Source organism: Armigeres subalbatus, chromosome 3, assembly GCF_024139115.2.
Source record: "Armigeres subalbatus isolate Guangzhou_Male chromosome 3, GZ_Asu_2, whole genome shotgun sequence".
Classification (NCBI taxonomy): domain Eukaryota; kingdom Metazoa; phylum Arthropoda; class Insecta; order Diptera; family Culicidae; genus Armigeres; species Armigeres subalbatus.
Genome location: NC_085141.1, coordinates 144,838,935 through 144,857,731, shown reverse-complemented (window position 1 = coordinate 144,857,731; position 18,797 = coordinate 144,838,935). Strand labels below are relative to the sequence as shown.

The 18,797-nt window shown below is 40.2% G+C and overlaps 1 protein-coding gene across 2 annotated transcripts in view; it reads right to left on the bottom strand.

Moving 5' to 3' along the window:
- The window catches only part of LOC134225667 (nuclear receptor subfamily 2 group F member 1-B), a 216,270-nt gene extending 199,671 nt beyond the window's left edge, over window positions 1-16,599 (bottom strand). The window contains exon 1 of one of the 2 annotated variants that reach the window (XM_062705932.1): window positions 15,088-16,599. In XM_062705932.1, coding sequence (XP_062561916.1) covers window positions 15,088-15,607 — 520 coding nt within the window. In that variant the 5' untranslated portion in view covers window positions 15,608-16,599. The remainder of the gene's footprint in view (window positions 1-15,087) is intronic. The other variant, XM_062705933.1, reaches the window with a different exon arrangement.
- Window positions 16,600-18,797: the final 2,198 nt, after the last annotated feature.

Here is an 18,797-nt window from a genome sequence, read left to right as displayed (position 1 = left end):
AACTGCTCTCGGAATAACCGGTTCGTCGCTTGTTTGGGTGCCCGTTCGCTCGGTTGCAGTTCGCAGAGGTTATACCAACAAACGGATTACATACGATGTGCGATCCGACGGCGACGGTAGACGCTGTCTAACTCTGCAGAACAAGCGCCACTTTTTTCGCCCCGGTCGGCCGACGCGAATGGAACGGTTATTCGCAGTTACGATTAATGACAATGTTATCTCGGGGAAAGGATTGAGCCCGAACCTGGTCAAATGTCACCGAGCATCAATTAATCTCGCCCATATTGAATTCCGGGGCTGAATAGACGACGCACATGTAAATATGCGCGTTGCATTGGCGAAACTGGTTTACAGTAACGAGTTTTTTTGTCCCCTCGCCGCAGTAACCTCTTCAATTTTAATATAAATGACCATCATCATTATTATCTGGCGTGTTATTGTCCAAGTGGTGGGCTTTTGAATCCGACGACGTCGAGTTTGATTACAATATCACACACTTTACGGACACATCGCGACGAGCTCCCTAATGGCATAAATAGCGGCTACTGGGTAACGAACGTGAAGGCGCCATGTTTGTAGGTTTTGTGTGACCAACAAAGTTGTAGCGTGACAAGACCACATTAGAGCAGGGCTGAGTAGCTACACCTCACCAACTCTAGCGTCTGGTGCGATCACGCTGGTCAGAGGTCAATGGTGCGAAGTGCTGGTTTTTGTCCATTGATGTTGTTTTCAAAAACTGACAAAGGAGAGTGATTGTTGTAAAACTGGAACAATGAGAGCTCTTATTCGAGGATTATGGTCAACATTTAGAAAGATATACTTCACAGTTATCCAATAATCGTCGGTCATCATCGACATCAGTATTTAAGAGCTGTTCATTTGCAACATTTACGAACAAAAGGCGAAAAAATTTCAGAATTTTCAGCATATGCTACAATTATTCTCAGCTGTGTATTGTATGAATTGAAAATAATGTTAAAAAAACAGAAGATAGCTATTGATCTGATGAGCATGCCAACCGATCGTGATTCCTTGTTCAGCCAACCGTGCGTGCTTGGTGCGGTATCAAACGCGCTAATAACCAACACACCGACACCGAATTGAGTTCAGTTTTCGATCGTTTAATTGTTTTTTTTTTCTGAGCTGAAGCTCGTGCTTCGAATGTTCCGTGTGATCCTGATAAGGCGGCGGTAATTAAACCGAAAATAAATCCCAAAGTTGCTGAATCGATTGCCTGCGGCAGCCGCTCCATAATCCATATGGGCGGTCGGTCGACTGGCTCTTGACTCGGGACGCGAGTGTCTTCGATCGCCGAAACATTGTGTCCGCGCAGCCGAGCCGGTGCTTTATCTCGATTCGAATAATAATTGTTGTTTTTTCATCATGAGAAAACAACAAACGAAATCGAAGCTGATAACGACAACGACGACGACGCTTGATAGTTGGTAGGTTTGCTCGCGTAAGTACCTATCTCCGTTAAAGAGCGCACTACTGCTCCGTCCATCGTGGGGACTCCCAAGAAATTGAATCGATCGCGTTCCACCCGGTGACTGCATCCGGGAGCTCCCGGGACCATGTTGGCTTAATCATATCTATGCTAATCGCAGCTCATATATCACGAACATAATTATTCGCTTTGCGCAGAACCTGCTCGGCGCAAGTACGAATTGTGCACCTTTCGAAGTGCAAGTGCTTCTGCTGCCTCGATGACGGTGCGGTTATCTTCTGGGCTAGAATGCAACCTACCGCTGACTGCATAAATAACAGTGAGCCGAAGGCTTGGAGGATTTCCCAGGCAAGACGGTACCGGTTGCAATGGCAAGTGGAAGTGTAAGTAGCGTTAGAAATTATTAACCGGAACCGGCTGCAGAATCACTTTTACCTACTGTTTGCGAGTCTTTTGCTCACTGCTGTGTAGCGCACGGCTTATAATCAGCATTAAGCAAGATGTTGAAAATTATGTCATTCCTTGAATTACGAATCCGGTAAGCTTGATAATGGTTCTGTAGGAAATCGGTTCTTCTTCCTCTAAAAGCAAATTATCAATTTTTCCGATTAGAAATGGAATTCAGTGCATTACATTGAGCTATAACTATAAACGTTGCTTATCAACGACGCCAGAAGGGTGTTTAATAATTGTTATTTTTACTCAGAAAACAGATTTCTGTACAAATAGAAAGGGTAATCCTTCTATTTAGGTCTAATCGACTTGATTATCACATTTTTTAGGTTTTATAACTCGCATATTAGAATAAGGAACCAAAAGTTTTTATCTGATTATTCTACAAATAAAAGGATGTTAGCTTTGAGCAGAAACGTAATTTTCAAATGATTAAAATTACAAACACTTTTTGATTCATAAATACGGTAATTCCATGTGAAACCGTTATCTATCCGATTTTCTATATTCAAGATGAAACCTATTGTTTCCGAAAATAGTTAGCCCAGTATTTTTATTGCACTGTTGAGGCTTAAGGCGGTTTTTGAAAGTTAATTGGTTTTATTCATAGCCTCTAAACTTCCCCAATGGTTCAATTTTCAATCTGCTGAATAGTGACTTTCCGACCTTCCGGCTAAATCCGGCCCTGAGTGACACACAAACACACGCGACGCGACTGTCGTTTTCGTTTGGCGACTGCGATTCTGTCGCCGTTGGTATGGATGCGTAAATGGAACTTACTGATTATGGATCGACTGTACGTTTTTATTATATCTATTGAACGGCTACTTACAATTTTACGAATTTATTATTCATATTTATTTATCCGACATTTCAACACGGGGATTTTGTCAAAAATCACAAGCCCCGTGTCGAAACTCGTAAAAATATAACGTAAATGGAACATTGCATACAGCGTCTCAGCGATAGAGTCGCGGCGATGAAATCGCTTAGGTTGGAAAGAGTCTTTAGCCATGGAAACAAGTTGATCGCAACCAGAATCTAAGAAGCAGCATCACCTTAATTCGCACAGCTATGTAAATCAAGTTAACTCCTCCGGGCTCCTCCGCAATTGAAGCTTTTTGAAAAGAATTTATCCTGAAGTATATCCCTTTGAAACCATTCAAGAAACATCCCTTCGCGCTGGACACCTCTCGATGCCGGACGGTTCTCGAAATGACACTTCTAAAAGTTTTTCCAACTTCTTAGGTGGAACAAATGAAAGCTATTTGGAATTTCTTAACATGTATTGCACTTCATATTCCCATGTTATCAAAATTCGATATTGGAAATTTATTTACAAAATTTCATTGTTTTTGGAAGGATTGAAATTAACAATATTAAAATCGTTCAGAACCTTTCTGATTATGTAAAGATAATCAATCTTAGTTGTATTTTGGACAGCGATCATGATATCATATGTCTGAAACCAATTTCGGTATCAGAAGAATTGTCCCCCAGATCTGGACAGCAACATTTTCCATGTGAGCAAACAATCATTTTTAACAGCAGTAGTGTTAAATTTACTCTAATACAATTGAATATTTTTTTGCTGAGGTATTAAAAAGGCACTGCAAAATAGTACAACGAAAAATTGAAGTTGACATTGAAAAAGGTAGAAATTTTAGATTGACTGTATGCAATTTTTCTGGAGCGCTCAATAGCCTCAACAAATACATTTTAATGGCTACAACTCATTGCAAGTACAACATATTACTACTAAAATCTAATGAACTTCAATGTCGGCCACTTTCGACCAAATAGGTTTTGACAAGATGGCTTTCGGCCTAGTGTTCGATTAAAAGACATGTTCGGCCAAAATGGCTTTCGAATGATTTTTAACTAAACGGTCCTTCCCCGTTCAAAAATTCAATTTCAACAATCAATCTAAACATATATCGTATTATTTCTATGAAGCATCGAAAGTAAAATTATGAAGATAATTATGCACTTCCTATGAGAATTCAAGGATTTCAAAGCTATTTGTTATCGCTAATAGCAGGGATCGTAATTCTCACGAACAGAGAATGCACCCTCACGATGATTTCCCCGAGAAATAGTTTTGCGGGGAAAGAAAATATGTCTAATGAGAGATAACCATTTCTCCCTCACTACCAGTGCCAGTGCCGCGAAAAGTTGATTTACTCATTTCCTCCTTTCTTCCTTTCCGTGCCATCTCCAATTGCAAAAAGAGTAACTTTTATAGAACACTCAGCCTAATACCTAGATCCAGTCGATGTGGAGTCTGTATGGATGTATGGCTAAGGTGAACGCATTCCACCATAATTTTTGTTGATGTGCAAGGTTCGAATCTCGTTGCGGTTCTAAATTTTTAGTAATTGCTTATCAAAAATTTTCGCGATATGTGAGTGATGCGTTAAAGTGATGAAACGAAAAAAGAAATTCACTAATTAGGCACGATTTTCGCTTATCTTCTAGACGCTTCACTCTTGAGACGAGAGAAGTTGGAGAAATATGTTTTTCACTACAAACCCCGAAAAAAGATTCTCCTTCGATACAAACCTCGAGTACAAACCCCGGTTAACAGCTACAAATTTCTGAAGAAGGTGTAATATAACATCGAAACGTTGTCGGTAAATGGAAAATATGTAATTGTTTAATTGCGTCGAGATTGCAAAGCCGATTTTTTTACTGTGTTTCAGTAACTCAGTCATAACTCGTAGGATTATATTTCTAGATATGGACAGGGATTCCAGAAATCGCTGTCTATTGACGAAGAGAAACGATAAATGAGAGGCATGATTCTCGCATAAACGTTACATAACAAGAAAAAAACCGCATAGCAAGCTGGCGCAAGGGTTATCATAAAGCAACTGCAACTTTATAAAACAATTCATTCTCCTCTATTTATCGAAAGGTGAAGGATTTTGTTCCGATAATAGCCGGATTACGCATCGTCTACAAAATCGAACATGAAAAACAATTTCGATGATCGCGCGTACTGCGTCGGATAGAAAACACGAACAAACTTTTTAACAGCATAAAACGGAACTAAAAACCCGGATCGCCATCCAACACGAAACATGTTCATCAGCAAAATGATTATTTTACTTTGCAACCGTACCAAACAGAAATAAAACCCAATCCTAGAATAATTTTAAAGTTTCTTCTGAGATATCTTGGAAATTTTATAATTATTCAAAGTCAAAATCATTCGCCTAAACCTGATTATATGAATGAAAAGCCACTGAAAAACAGATTTAAAAAAATGTCAAAACATCAGAAACTCAGTCATTATAAATGTTGCGATACTTTTTATCCAGTTTTTATCTTTTACCACAGACTGTCTGTTTGAACGTGTTCCGTATCGGACGTGAATCCAGGTGTTTATTTCTGTTTTATGCGAACAAAAAGTAATTGTTTGCTCCTTCATTTAGATTTTTTTTTTTCAAAAAATTAATTAATTTATTTACAATTGGACATTTTTCGTGTTGGATGCGGATCCGGGTTTTTAGTTCCGTTTTGTGCGGTGAAAAAGTAAAAAGTGCGCGTTTGTTCGTGTTTTCTATCCGACGCAGTACGCGCGATAATCGAAATGCTTTGTTCTGTTTTGTGCGGGCGATCAAATAACTTTCACATAACTTCGTTCAACATATTTATTTAGTCGCTTACCAAGGCGATTTCCTATTGATTACCTTCTCATCTAACCAACTGTCCTATTTCTGTGGCGTTCACGGACATGCAGAGGATTCCTTGGTCTCTTGTTGCAATGAGTATCGAACCAATTTTCCTCTCCGAATCCTAAATTGACTGCGAGGACGTGGCTGGCATCGTTATTGGTCTTGCATTATTGAAACTCCAAAGCACAACAGTGAGAATAGTTTTCTAATCCCAAGAATCCTATTCAATGGATGAGCTGTGCATATTTGTTGTTTCTCGGCCAATCAAGCTAAGCTAGGCTGAGCTAATGATGTTCTTGCTCAGTGCAAAGAGTACGGAATCTCAATGCAAAATTTTCTGTCGCAACACTGTATGTAATAATGTCTTTGAAGCATGGGCAAAAAGTCACTTCAAGTACACCATCAAGTCGCCAGTCCTCTACAAATTTGACTGTGTGAATGAATAGGACGCCATGTGTATGAATTGATACCCAATTTGAATATCATTTCATATTGTAGTGCATGGTTTAAACATTTTAAAGACAGATTAAAAAAAAAATGTTTCGGTTCAGTTAATAAAATATTCATATCAGCCCCAGTCGATATTCAATTTTTCAACTGATTGGTGGTATTGGTGAAAAATTGATTGAAAACTGAATGGCTTTTCTACACCCGACCAGCGGATGACAAATTTTAATATAGTTCTGCATAAGACCCTTACAGAAACTAACAGAAAATGTTGACATATACAATTTCGGAAGATTTAAGAAAACCTTTGTTTTTAGATCTTACAATTTTGTATTATTTTGAAAAAATTTGGTGCTTGATTATTGGCACAGCTCATTTGCATTTTTAAAAAAGTTTCGTCTGGTGGTGAGTCGATCTGCGCCACCCGGTGTTATGTGGTGTGCTAACTAACTTTATTCGCGAGTGCTTCTTTTTTCCCTTTCCTAAGAGCCAGTCAAAAAAGGGACATTTCAACGTTGTGCTAAATTTTGGGTTGTGTGTTGTGTTTTTTCAGCAGTCTATTGAGGATCTTCCATGAAGGCGTAGAAGGATAAAATCCAGTGAGAGCTTTCCTTTTACTTACTTTTATATGAAGTTTATATGCATTTATGCGAATTCTCAAACAATTGATTCATATATTCACATTAATTTAAATCGATTTATCTTGAATTCACACTCAAGATTGTAAATATTGCCTAGCCAGTGTTGCCCTACACTCAGCGCAAAAAAGCATGCACTTTGATTTTGCACCATCTAAACGGTTTTATGATTTTAATTTAGTAAGTGGGATTAATAGAAGGATATTTGACACGGAACAAACGTGAAAAATAAAATCTCTTGTCATTTTCCGTGATTTGTTTTTTCTCCACTTCCACTCAATAGACGAAGCATTGGATCAAATTCTTTGGTCTGTTTCATCAAAATTGGTGTGAGTGACTTGAAGTAAGAGTAGCTGAAGGATACCACAAGGCAGTCATGTTTTATAATATGAATCACCTTTGGAATCTATAAGTAAATGACAATATTATTTTGACAAATTTTGTAACAGCAAAATTGCCGATTTAGAATGATGCACCGATGCAAATTTGAGTGTATTCTTGTTAAGAAAATTCACCAAACATAATTTTCCTATATTCAAACTTCTTGTACATGACTTCTATATTTAATGACACTCCTCGATTATGCCAGAACTTGTTTGTGAAAATCTTAAGTGCGTAACAAAAACAAAATACGAAATATATTTGTAGAGTTTCTGTAGTAAAATGTATTCAGAACAGGTACATCATCACATAATTGGACCTTTCTAACAGCATAGCTAAACTGATTTAGATGTCATTTCACCATCTTTCAAACTTCCTCGAAATATTCTCCCTAATCCTTCGGGAAGTTCTTTCATATTTATTATCGAATTTCCGCGTGATGTCTATTTTTTGGTTTCACGGGATTTTTTTTTTCATTTTTTTTCGCGTTTTCTCGAGAAATCTTTAGAATATCCTCCGACTTTTTTTTCTGAGTTTACGCAAAAAGCAGCGCTGTCATTTTTTTGCATTCTTGTATAACCCCCAATTGAGATAAAATATGAGTTGCTGATTGACATTAGCTTTCCGATTACCACTAATGTGGTTGGACAGCCATGAATAGCTCTTTATTTTCAATTTTAGTCTCAGTTTTTTCTACTTTCCTTGCGCTAAAGAAATTATAACGCAGGCTCTTAATCCAAAATTCAAATGAACAATCGCTCATTTTGAATTAATTTATTCTCTCGAAGGATGAACAAATGAACAAGATAAGGAAGTTCTTATACTGTTGTTTAGAAGTAGCATAGGTCACATCACTTTCCATGGTGAATCCCGATCTATGTTTCTGATTACCCCACCCAACTAACACAAATACCTTCCCGTGGTAATTGTGGAAATGCAGAGGTATTCTCGGTCTAGGCTGACCATACGTACCGTATTTAACGGGACAGTCCCGTTTTTCAGACCTTATTGTGCTGTCCCGTCGTAATCTAAAAAATCCTTAATTTGTCCCGTTTTTTCATTGATCCTTAGAATTTGGCTAATTTGGCAGTGGCTTGAACGGAACCGGTAACTTGGTAGGCAGCAATATCCTTAAAATCAGGTCACGTCTCAACGTCAATAAAAATAAGCGCAGGGACGACATTCTAATTCCCAGATTAAGTTTATTTTATTTATTTTTCAATCTTGAGAGGTAGGTAATTCCATTTTTTTCAAGCTGTTTATCACATATTTTTTAATCCTTCGATTCTTTTCGAAAGATTAAGAATTATTCGAAGTCTAAGGTGGTTTCAAACCAAGGGATAATTCGGTCTTCCCGCACTTTAACCTTCCGGGACTCGCTTGGTCCTGGATCGCTCACGCAGTCCCGCTTCTATTGTGAACGAGGAGCGTGCGGGATTTTTTCGAAGGTGTTGTACTTTTTCCAACTTTTTACAACGATTTTTTCGAAGGTGTTGTACTTTTTACAACGGTGCGAGTCCCCGAAGGTTAAGGCTGGTTTACAGATCAGAAGCTCTAAAAACTTTCTCTAACTAATCACACGAAAAATAAAAATAAAGCCAATTAATTTTGAAATATCCACAGCTCTTGAATGTTATCACAAGGTTTTTTGACATGTCCCGTTTTGCAAGTGCGTTTGTCCCGTTTTTCCACTGAAATGATCTGGTCAGCCTATCTCGGTCTCTAATAGCAACAATAACCACACACTAACCTTCCCTCCATTTCCCAACTGACTGTAAGGACTTGGCCGGCGCCGTTATTGATCAAAATTCGAGAGCTGCTGGAACGTGCACTTCGAGAATAGATGGTGAATCCCAACCACTATTCACTTGGATCGAAGTGCAATTCGCACCAGCTCCGATCAATCACGGAGTAGCAACCATTGATGTGTACAGTCAGTCTAAGCTAAGCATACAATTTTGTATTATTTTGACACAGTATCTACATAAAGAGCTTACAATTCATGTATTGAAACCTTGAAAAATTATATAAAGGAACTGCTCCGTTTTCCATCTCATTGAACATATATTAGTCTCATCGTGAAAAAAAGAAATACGGCACCAATTTTGTCGCTTCTTTTTGCTAACATGCGTCCTCACTGCTGAAAAAATCACAAAAATAAAAAAACAAGTCAAATACCTTTTCATTGCTTTATTTTTCGTGGGATATCGGAGCTATGAGATGAAATCCAGGAGCAGTAACCCTATATGCTAAGATTCTATACAATAATTGTTAGATTTGTTTTCAGGTGTAGTTACTAAAGACTGTCATTTTTTGTGACGTGCTCATTTTTCCAACTTGTGAATTGAACCCCTTTATCGAAAGCAAAGACGTTTTCTATGTCAAAAATCTGATCCATCGGATAGTTGGTTGTTCGGCAAAATTCAGATCCTTTAACGATAAATCCATAGAAAGCTAATCTGTGTTAGTTTTGGTTTACAATCAATAAATTATTGTACTTTTTTTTTTATGAAAGCTAACTTTTCCGAAGAATCTACATTTTGACACATCTAACTGTTTTCAAAAATGAAAACAAAAACAAAATAAAACTTTGCCCGATTTAAAGCCGATTTCACATCAGTTGAACATATATATTTGAAGAATTCGATTGAACAAATATAAACGAGATACAACAGGGCATCTGGAAGCGGTACTCAACATGGAAACAATTTAAAACGTAAAACTCTGCATCAACGCATGCTAAAACAGAAAATTTATCAATTACAATGAGCTTTATTCATTTGTTATACAAATCTTTATCTAATTATTATGCAGCTATGATTTAATCATTCATCAATTGGGGTAGACATCTGACAATGAATGAAAAACGAATACGAATTACGAAAACTGTTTGGAAAATTTAACAGACTTATAAAGACACTCTAGATTTTTTTCAGTAGATTTTTTTGGATCTGAAGTCACATGAAGTAGACTATTTTTGTAAGCACTATCGATGTGTAATCAACACATAGCCAGTTCTTATTTTCTTATCACCAATGATTCAATACGAGAGCCAGTGGTGGAATTTCTCTATTTAAAAAAAAGGATTTTTTCTATTCATAAGTGTTTGTCATGTGACAAGGATCGAAGTACCAACAATATTTTCATACGTCGTTACGTTTTCCAGTACCGGCAAGGTTCTTCATTTGATTTAATACAATTTATGCGTTTGTCACGGTTTATGGGATGCTTGACGTGGAATCGATAAATGATAGAAGAAGAATCTTACCCTGTTGATCTTAGTTGAGTGTATATACAATTATACAACCATATAAGGTTCTGGAAACTCTAGTTTCCTAGTTGAAAATAACTCGCTAACTTTAATTTCGATTGATAAGAAGAAAAATCGGGGATTCTCAGGAATTTAGTTTGATAAATGCTTCGACAGATTTTGTGGAGGAAATTCAGAAGGATGCTTTGTTTCAAGGAATTTGTGAAACCTTGACAATCGTAGGTAGGGTTTCTGTTAAAAGTAATTACTAGAAAACTCCCAAAACAAATCCGGAAAAAATCTGTGATAAAATTTCTGGAATAACATGGAAGTTATCCTAAAAAACAGAATTATCATGCTTTGAAGAATTTTTCTTTGAATAAGAGCCAGTACGCGAAAAGCGCGTTATTATCTTGTACTTAAATACCCAAGTTCGATTTGGCTGGTTGGTCTTTTTTAGGGTTAATGAAAAAATAAGATATTTAGCCATTTGTAAAAGAGCAAGTAAAATGGTCTTGCTGAAAGTAAACGTCAAAATATCGTGAAATTATGAAAATAGGCACAAGAACTGAATAAATTTCGGTTGATCTGATCGGTTTTTGACTCAAACCTTGCATAATTTTTCAAACAGAGTGTTTTTTTGCATAAGCATGATGTCCATATACCTCATAGTTGCTACTCCGTGATCGACTAGAATAATCGGAATTACACAGGGGACTAATGGATGCGGCATAGGGTACGCCTTACAAGCTCAATGCAAAAAAGCCTGATAGTTGTCTGGTCAATACAGGCGCTGGCCACGTTCCTACGGTCTATCGGGGCGGGAAGGAATTGATGATGCAGTCACTCGTCCATCTCGAACATCTCTGCATTTGTCACGAGTTCTTGCGGAATTTTATTGAAATGTTGACGTTAGGTTCCATGGCAGAGATTCGTCTTGGTTAACGGGTTGTAAATTTGATAGGAAAAAAAGGGATGGTATTCTAATTTGATACATAAACGAGAATTCGGTTATTTCGAAATTTAACAGTTAGGGTTAAGGCAGGCATTTTCGTCTTTTCGTCATAGTCTTGAAAACCAATAAAAGAGACACTGTTTTTGCCAAACTCATCCGTACCAAATCATAAGCTCAGGAGAAACGTTCTGCTATAGTAGAGTAGACGTTGATTTCGTTGGTTTTAGCCCCTCCGACGATGGACGGAAATATCTGCCGTGTCCCTACTACTAGAATTTGTCAAGGATTAATACAAAAGATGGAAATTTTCAATTCTAGTTATTCTACGTGTCAATCTATCAAATCTATTCTAGTGTCAATTTTCAATTCTAGCTATTCTACGACATGAGAAATATATGGAAAGATACAAAGTAGGAGATTGGGCCTAAGCTCCAACCTACAATCGACCTCCTGACAAATTGTTTACAAGATCAAAATCCATAATAGAACGCTAGCATGAATTTAAAAAAAATCCATCCAGATCGGAGAACCTCGTCGCTACGTCCCAAGGAAAATCATTTCGATGAGATTTTTGTAATTTTATTCATTTTAATATTTTTTCACTAGAAATGAACTTTCATACCGTTTCCATTTCCTTCAAATTGACTATTCTAGAAGTAACTGCTAGACTTCGAAATGGACGAAAAAAAGCATGTTTTTACATCCATTTAGAAATTCCTTCAATTGCTTTCTCCTATCTATCACATTGGCAGCTCATTAAACAAGACGAACCTCTGCCCTACAAACCTAACCCAAACATTCCAATAAATTCCGCATGAACTCTTGGCAAGTGCAGAGGTATATTCGGCTTGCAGTGGGCGAGTGATTGCATAATCATTTCCTGCATTGGCTTGCATTCTGACGTGGCAGGCCCCAGTGTGACCTAACAAATGAGATCACCAGTGCTAGTCCCAAGCAAACATCTGTTGGTTCTTTGCGCAATAACAGCTGATCTGGTCATAATGGAGTAGCAACTACGAGCAGTCAATCAAGCTCAAGCTCAAATCCAAAACTTATTATTTGTATTTATTATTTGTCTTTATTAACGAGATTTTCGGCCCTAGGCTGCTCATCTTGCAGCGAAAAAAAAAAAACTTAAAGAGGAGCACTCTTAGAAAAATACCTGTAATAAAACTCACATTGCACAATTTTCAGACTTTAGTAGAACTTGTTCATTTTTTTCAAAGTAATTTTTAATAGTAAATCGTGAAACACAACATTTTGGAATTGTTATGAAAACCAATCGCGATAAATATTGGAGACATTAAAGGAATTCATGAAAAATACATAAGAAATTCGTCCTTCAAAAAACAAAATATTTCTTATGCGAATGCTGGATGAATTCGAATAAACCAGCAGCTGCTTGCGTATAGGATATTATAATGCGCATAAAAACATCTACTCGTAAATCACTTTAAATCTTAGCCAACAATTAACGCTAGATAGTCGTATAAAAAAAACTACAGAAAAAAGGTAGGTACAACTATGTTAAAAAAAATGCCTGCCACGTCATTTAACAAGCAGGTGAATACTTTGATAGCACGTTTTATTTGTATTGCGGATACATTTTGCTCATCTATGAAAGCCTTGTAAAAAGTTGACATTTTATTCCAAGGAACAATAGCTAAAATCTTGTAACCATCATGACATGATCAAGACGGGTCTTTATGTGTCAAATTTCCACGTTTTCAATAACTTTCGTTCTTCAAGAAGTTTAGAAAATAACAAGGCCAAGTCAGTTTTGACAGTTAGTGGCCTTGCTGTTTTATTATTTCACTGCAGTGAGAAAGTTCATTCGTGCAGTGCACTTGTACGGATGTTAGGGTTCTTATACTTGTGCTTCTACATATGTTTCATTTCGGTTGTTTTGCTTTTTTTTTGCCAATCATGATTTGCACAAAATACCTAGTGCATGAATGTAAAACTGTTTCAAAATTCAAGTAATTTTGGATTTTTCATTTCAAACTTTTGTGTCTTGCTCCTTTTTTTAGGGTGCGGGTGTCCGACGGTAAAACTTCAGAGAATCAATATTTCACAAGACAAGTTTATTTCTAACATTTTAACAAGCATCCCTGGCTATAGTTTTCATGTTGATTGAATATGATGATCCGTTGATCGTGGAACATTCAAACGACCTACTCAATTTGAAACAAATTAGAAACATTCAAAATAAAAGAAGTGAAAGAATCAACTATTAAACAGCTGGTTTCAATAGAATTTGGAGGCACATGTTTGCCGCCGCAAACATAACTGTCCCAACTGTCCCATATTGATATGAAATCCATATCAATATGAGGCAGTTATGCTTGCGGCGGCAGTGTACTTCTCACTCACGGTCATAATTTAAATTTAAAAATAACAGTTGTCGCATGCTAGTTTCATGTACAACTTGAACAAAAGCCTCGTCTACGCAATATGTACATATGTACTGAGAGGCTAGAGATCAAACTGGATTGAAAATCAAAGAGAGTAGCTAATGCTTATATTAAGGTAAATAATAGACTTAATCTCTTCATTTTCAAACAGTTCTGGCCTTTTTTCTTCACTTACTAAGATGTCAAAAATGGCAAATCCCTAATACTTACTTCCAATCAGAAATTTACATAACAATTTATCATGCCACACTCTCCCATTGTTTACTCGCAAACACAATCTGTCCCTTCACAGATTCCGTGCGTTCCACTCCGACCCGATAAAATATGGATCTCCCCACGAACATTGCCCCGTTCCCATTCGAACCCGAAAGCCGCAACTCCTTCCCGGAATGAGCCCAAAATCGTTCGAAATAAAATCATAACAATTACGCACATGCCCCGTTCCCGTTTGACCTCCCCGAGAGGCACCATAACCCGTATCTCACCCATTATAGGGGTTCAGCCGGAGGGCAGCGCAAATCGGCAAAGAATGCACTATCCCTCCCGAAGGCACCGCAAGCAGGCACTACAAGATAAAGCAAAAAAAAAAATCGAAAGAATAAAAAACCTGCCCAAACTTCTGCTGCTGCTGCTGCTGCACCATCATCCAACCGTATAACGTGAGCAGCACACATTCACTTACGGTGCTTTGTAAGGCAGCAAGAAAGCACAAAAAAACGCAAGAACGATCTCACCGAAGGGAGGAAAGCGTGCGCCCTTTACTTCCCTATCTCTTCGGTTCGACCTGCAATGTGTGGTGGCGGTAGCGGCGGCGGCAGTGAGGAGATAAGAAGATGCACCTCACCGTCACACAATGGCAACAATTCAACCGGAGTCTCCGACGATCCCGGTCCGACCCCGGTCGACAAAAGTCAAGTCCGACCCCAACCCACTGTGTGAGTGTGTAGTGTACCGGAGAAAAATTACTTTTTTATGCTTATTTGTTTTGATTAATTGTGTCTCAAATCGGGGACCAGACCCTTCCAGGGATCCAGCTTCCACAATCCGGGGATGAACGGTGGAAGGACTTTTCCTTCGACGGGAAGCGGGGCATGGCAGTTTCACAATAATCATAATTTTATTAAGTCCACGTTTCGTCTCTTCGTTCGGCTGAACGACGAAGACGACGGCGACTCGACGGTATGGGAATTTGGCACAGAACCCAGTACACGATAGTAATCTCTTTCGGGCCGCAGTGTCCCACGGTTTAATCCGAGGGGATAAACTGGAGTCGTTTTCGTCGACGGTCGACGGCGGTTCGCGTGTAGAACATATGTAAGTCTGGCCGGCTGCACGTTTGGCGGAATTTATGGCGGGGACTATCTTCAGGAGACTCCCTCTGCTCCCCTCCGGAAGCATGAAAGTTTTATGAGCATCACTTACCTTCGCATGTGAACTGTCCGTAGTGTTTGCCGGAGCTTTTGTCACCGCAGACGACGCATTCGATATTTTGATTTTTGATGTCCTGTTGGCTGCCGTTCTGGGAGTTCATACTCTGAGAGCCGGGAGTCGTACTCTGCTGTAGCGACAGGAACTCCTTTTTGTCGACGGAAGTGTGCTGGGAGACTGCTAGGCTGCCGTGTTGGGATCCGTTCCCGCCAGCCGTCGCGGCAGATGATATGAAATCTTTCTTATCGATCGATGTGTTTGATTGCATCGAGGAAACGGTGGGTGGGGCATTACCACCGCCGAGGGTCGTAATGTCCTCACTGGTGCTGGATACGGGCAGGTGAGATCCGAGACCGGTCGGATCTCGCCACGCACCGTGTGGAGGAGGAGGTACCAAGGCCATCCCCCGGGGGAAGCCTAGCTCGAGAGCTCCAATCTCGGAACCCTGGCCGCGAGGATTGTAGAATCCAGTCGCCGTCGACGGCGACGGACACAGGACACCTCCTCCGTACATGCTGAGCGAGTTGTGGGTAATAATATTGCTACCGGTTTTGGCCCCACAATCGGGGCCTACGCTATCGAGGAAAATTTTTCCTGCTTAAATCACCGAAGTTCGTTGAAAATCGTCGCACGCGTTGTTTGCCAACTGTTCCGGAATTCACTCTCGTTTAGCACAGAAAACTGAGAAAACAAAGACGCGAACCAATTCGAAAACAAACAAAATCAGAACCAGCAGCTCGTTCTTATCACAAACCCACAACAATCATATTTATTTCCACAATCGGCGTTGTTTTCCAAATGCAATCATAAACAATTTCAGTATTCTACTGTTGCTTCTTCTCGCTTGCTTGCGAAGTCTTCTCTCTGCTTCAATGATATCACTTCGTACAGAATCACTACCAAATCACGTGGCCGAAATGCATCAATCACGAAATGTTTCGGATGAAATATTTCACACCATCACTCGCGATCGTGGTAGCCGGTTCGATGATCGCGGTTTATCCGCGCGACTATCACTTCAAGTGTCACGGTTCGTGTCACGTCCGATTAATACGGGTTCCGATAACGTTCCGGGTAACGAAAATAGAAGCGAACCAAAGAAAAGCGAATGTCCCAAAAAATAAGGATTTCGCAATAGTTTCGCTGCTGATAAGCCGTCGCCGCAGGCCAGCTAGCGGAAGATTGCAGATGCGTCAGCCGGATAGAAAGTTACACTCTACTACATGCACTCTCCTGCCTGCCGTCGCACGAATCTCTCACAGTGCACAGAAAAATCACGGTTCACACAAAAAACGAGGCGCACACAGACAGCACCGCGCACTGCTACTATTCAAAAGGCCTTCTTGTGCCTGACTGCCTAGAACAGTCAGTGCAAAAGGTACGCGACCCGACCCGACTCGACTCGACCTGTTTACCCCACTCTCACTCACACCCAGGCCTGAGCAGCGCAGCCTCATACTCAAATGCTAGCCCCGTCTCGCTCGGACTTCGCACTACTGACACTGCTGACATTCGGTGCAGCAAGCGTGAGCCGTGTATTGGCATGCTTGATGCTTATGCGACCGACCAAATCCCAGCAGGGCCCTGGGAGATCAAACGGAAAAGAGACAACAGACCCGTGGTACCTGCGGAGGTGAACCGGTGCAAGCGAGAGAGAGCACAACTACACACATCTCATAAAACCTCTATAGCCATGGCAGCGCCGCCAAGCCAGACAGTGAGCTGTTACTTCGAATTTACACAAATGAGAGATGAAAAGCACGACAGCAACAGCACATTCTCCCAACGTCATCGCTGCAAGGAAAGAGCGCGGATCAAGGGGGAGGAGAACAGTCAAACAGTCTCGGTCGAGGTTGTGCTCTCACACAACGAGCAAAAAATTGCCCCAGCCCTCTTCCCCTACCCAAAAGAGCACTTTCAGCTCGACCTCTGACAAACAGCTCAACCACCACCACAATCGCACAAGTATGTGTAAGATACAAGCCACGCCCTCCCATCATCCCACCTCGCTTCCACATTGGTTTCCATAGCTAACTGTTATACATTCGCCGCATTTGAAACTGTTCGAATTCCACCGCATCAACCGGTCGTCTCGCTTTCTCTCATGCATCACATCCATACTTCACTTTCTCGCACATACGGAACCCAACGTCAAAGGAGAAGTGATTACTTTTACAACCTCCTTCCCCACTCCAAAGAAAACTGTTTCTTCTGCCCTGTCAGGTACCAGCAAAACAACCAGCGAAACGATGGGGTGTAGAAGCCACAGGGCAAAATCAGTTGCAGCTCGAGCGTTCACCACGGAGGTCCGGCCCCGGTCGACGAGAGGTGAAATTCCGTCAAATCGAATTATAATCGAGTCGTCACTTTCTCGTGTGGGACCAGTAGCGGGGACTTCCGTGTGGACGATAGGAGCTGAACTTGGCCGGGCTTGCAGCCCCACATTCTCCCCCTTCCTTCCCACCAGCATTATCGATCCTTCCTGTGCTGTTTAGCTGACGACGACGAAGAGTGACAGTGATATGTTTTGCTCCACCCCTCAGGACACCACTTGCTTTCAGAAGGACCCCCCGAGCGTCGGTGTCGGTTGCGGTCAACGGTCCGGAACGAGCCCGTTCAGGATTAGGACAACCGTTAGGTTGTGATGGCGAATCCTTTCGTGACCGTTGAAAATCGTTGGTCTTGCTATTCTACCCGAGGAGATGGGGAGCCGGCAGCACCAGGTGGCGAAACGGCGGGAACAGAAATCTAGTTCAACTGGCATGATTCCGCGGTTGTTGGCGCGCTTGATGGTATGGCTTCGAGAGACAGAGTGCACCGGTTGAAAGTTTAGAAGATTATCCTGCTGACCGGTCGAACCGAGCCAGCCAGCGAGCGAGCTAGCTTCTGAGTTGAGTGAGGCGATTTCTATCCTTTGTCTGTCATAGCACCCATTTTTAAGCCCGGGGGCTGTTAGCGGTTTATGAATGATTTTTTTTTGCGTTTTCGTATTGTGCTCCGGTTTAATTGTTGGTTCAGTTGGGATTTTATTTTGCTGAATGGATGGATAGTACGATGTTTTGTTAAACTTGAACATTTTTTCTAGGTGGAATGGATTTCGAAAATCGATAACCAACTTAAAGTAGAACTTGGTAGAACGGTTTATGCGGCGGTATTAGAATAGTCAGAAACATATGGCGTAACCATACAATTGTTAGGGGCAAGGGTGTCTACTGCGATCGATGAAGCAATATTAATAGGGGAATGACGGCTTCGGCAGGTTTTGTTCTATTATTGGCAGGGGGTTTTTTTATGACTGACTAGGCTCAAATTTGATCTAAACATTCTTTGCATATAAAAGAATATTGTGGCCAAATTTCATAAAATTCGGTCGACAAAAACCTCCTGCCAATAATAGAACAAAACCTGCCAAAGCCGTCTTTCCCCCTATTTCATTTCTGAAAATTATTGTGAATTTAGTTTTTGTCCGACTTAATGTCCTAATTAGGAGGGGGAGAGTGAATTTCTTTTACTTAGCTTAGCTTAGTTTGATTAACTGTACCCATCGTAGTTGCTAGTCGTGAATGGCCGAGAAACAACAAATAATGCACAGCTCACCAATTGAATACTTTTCTCGGGACTAGAAAGCTATTCTCACTGTACATGCTTCGGAGTTTCTTTAATTCAAGACCAATACGATGCCGACCACGTCCTCACAGTCAATT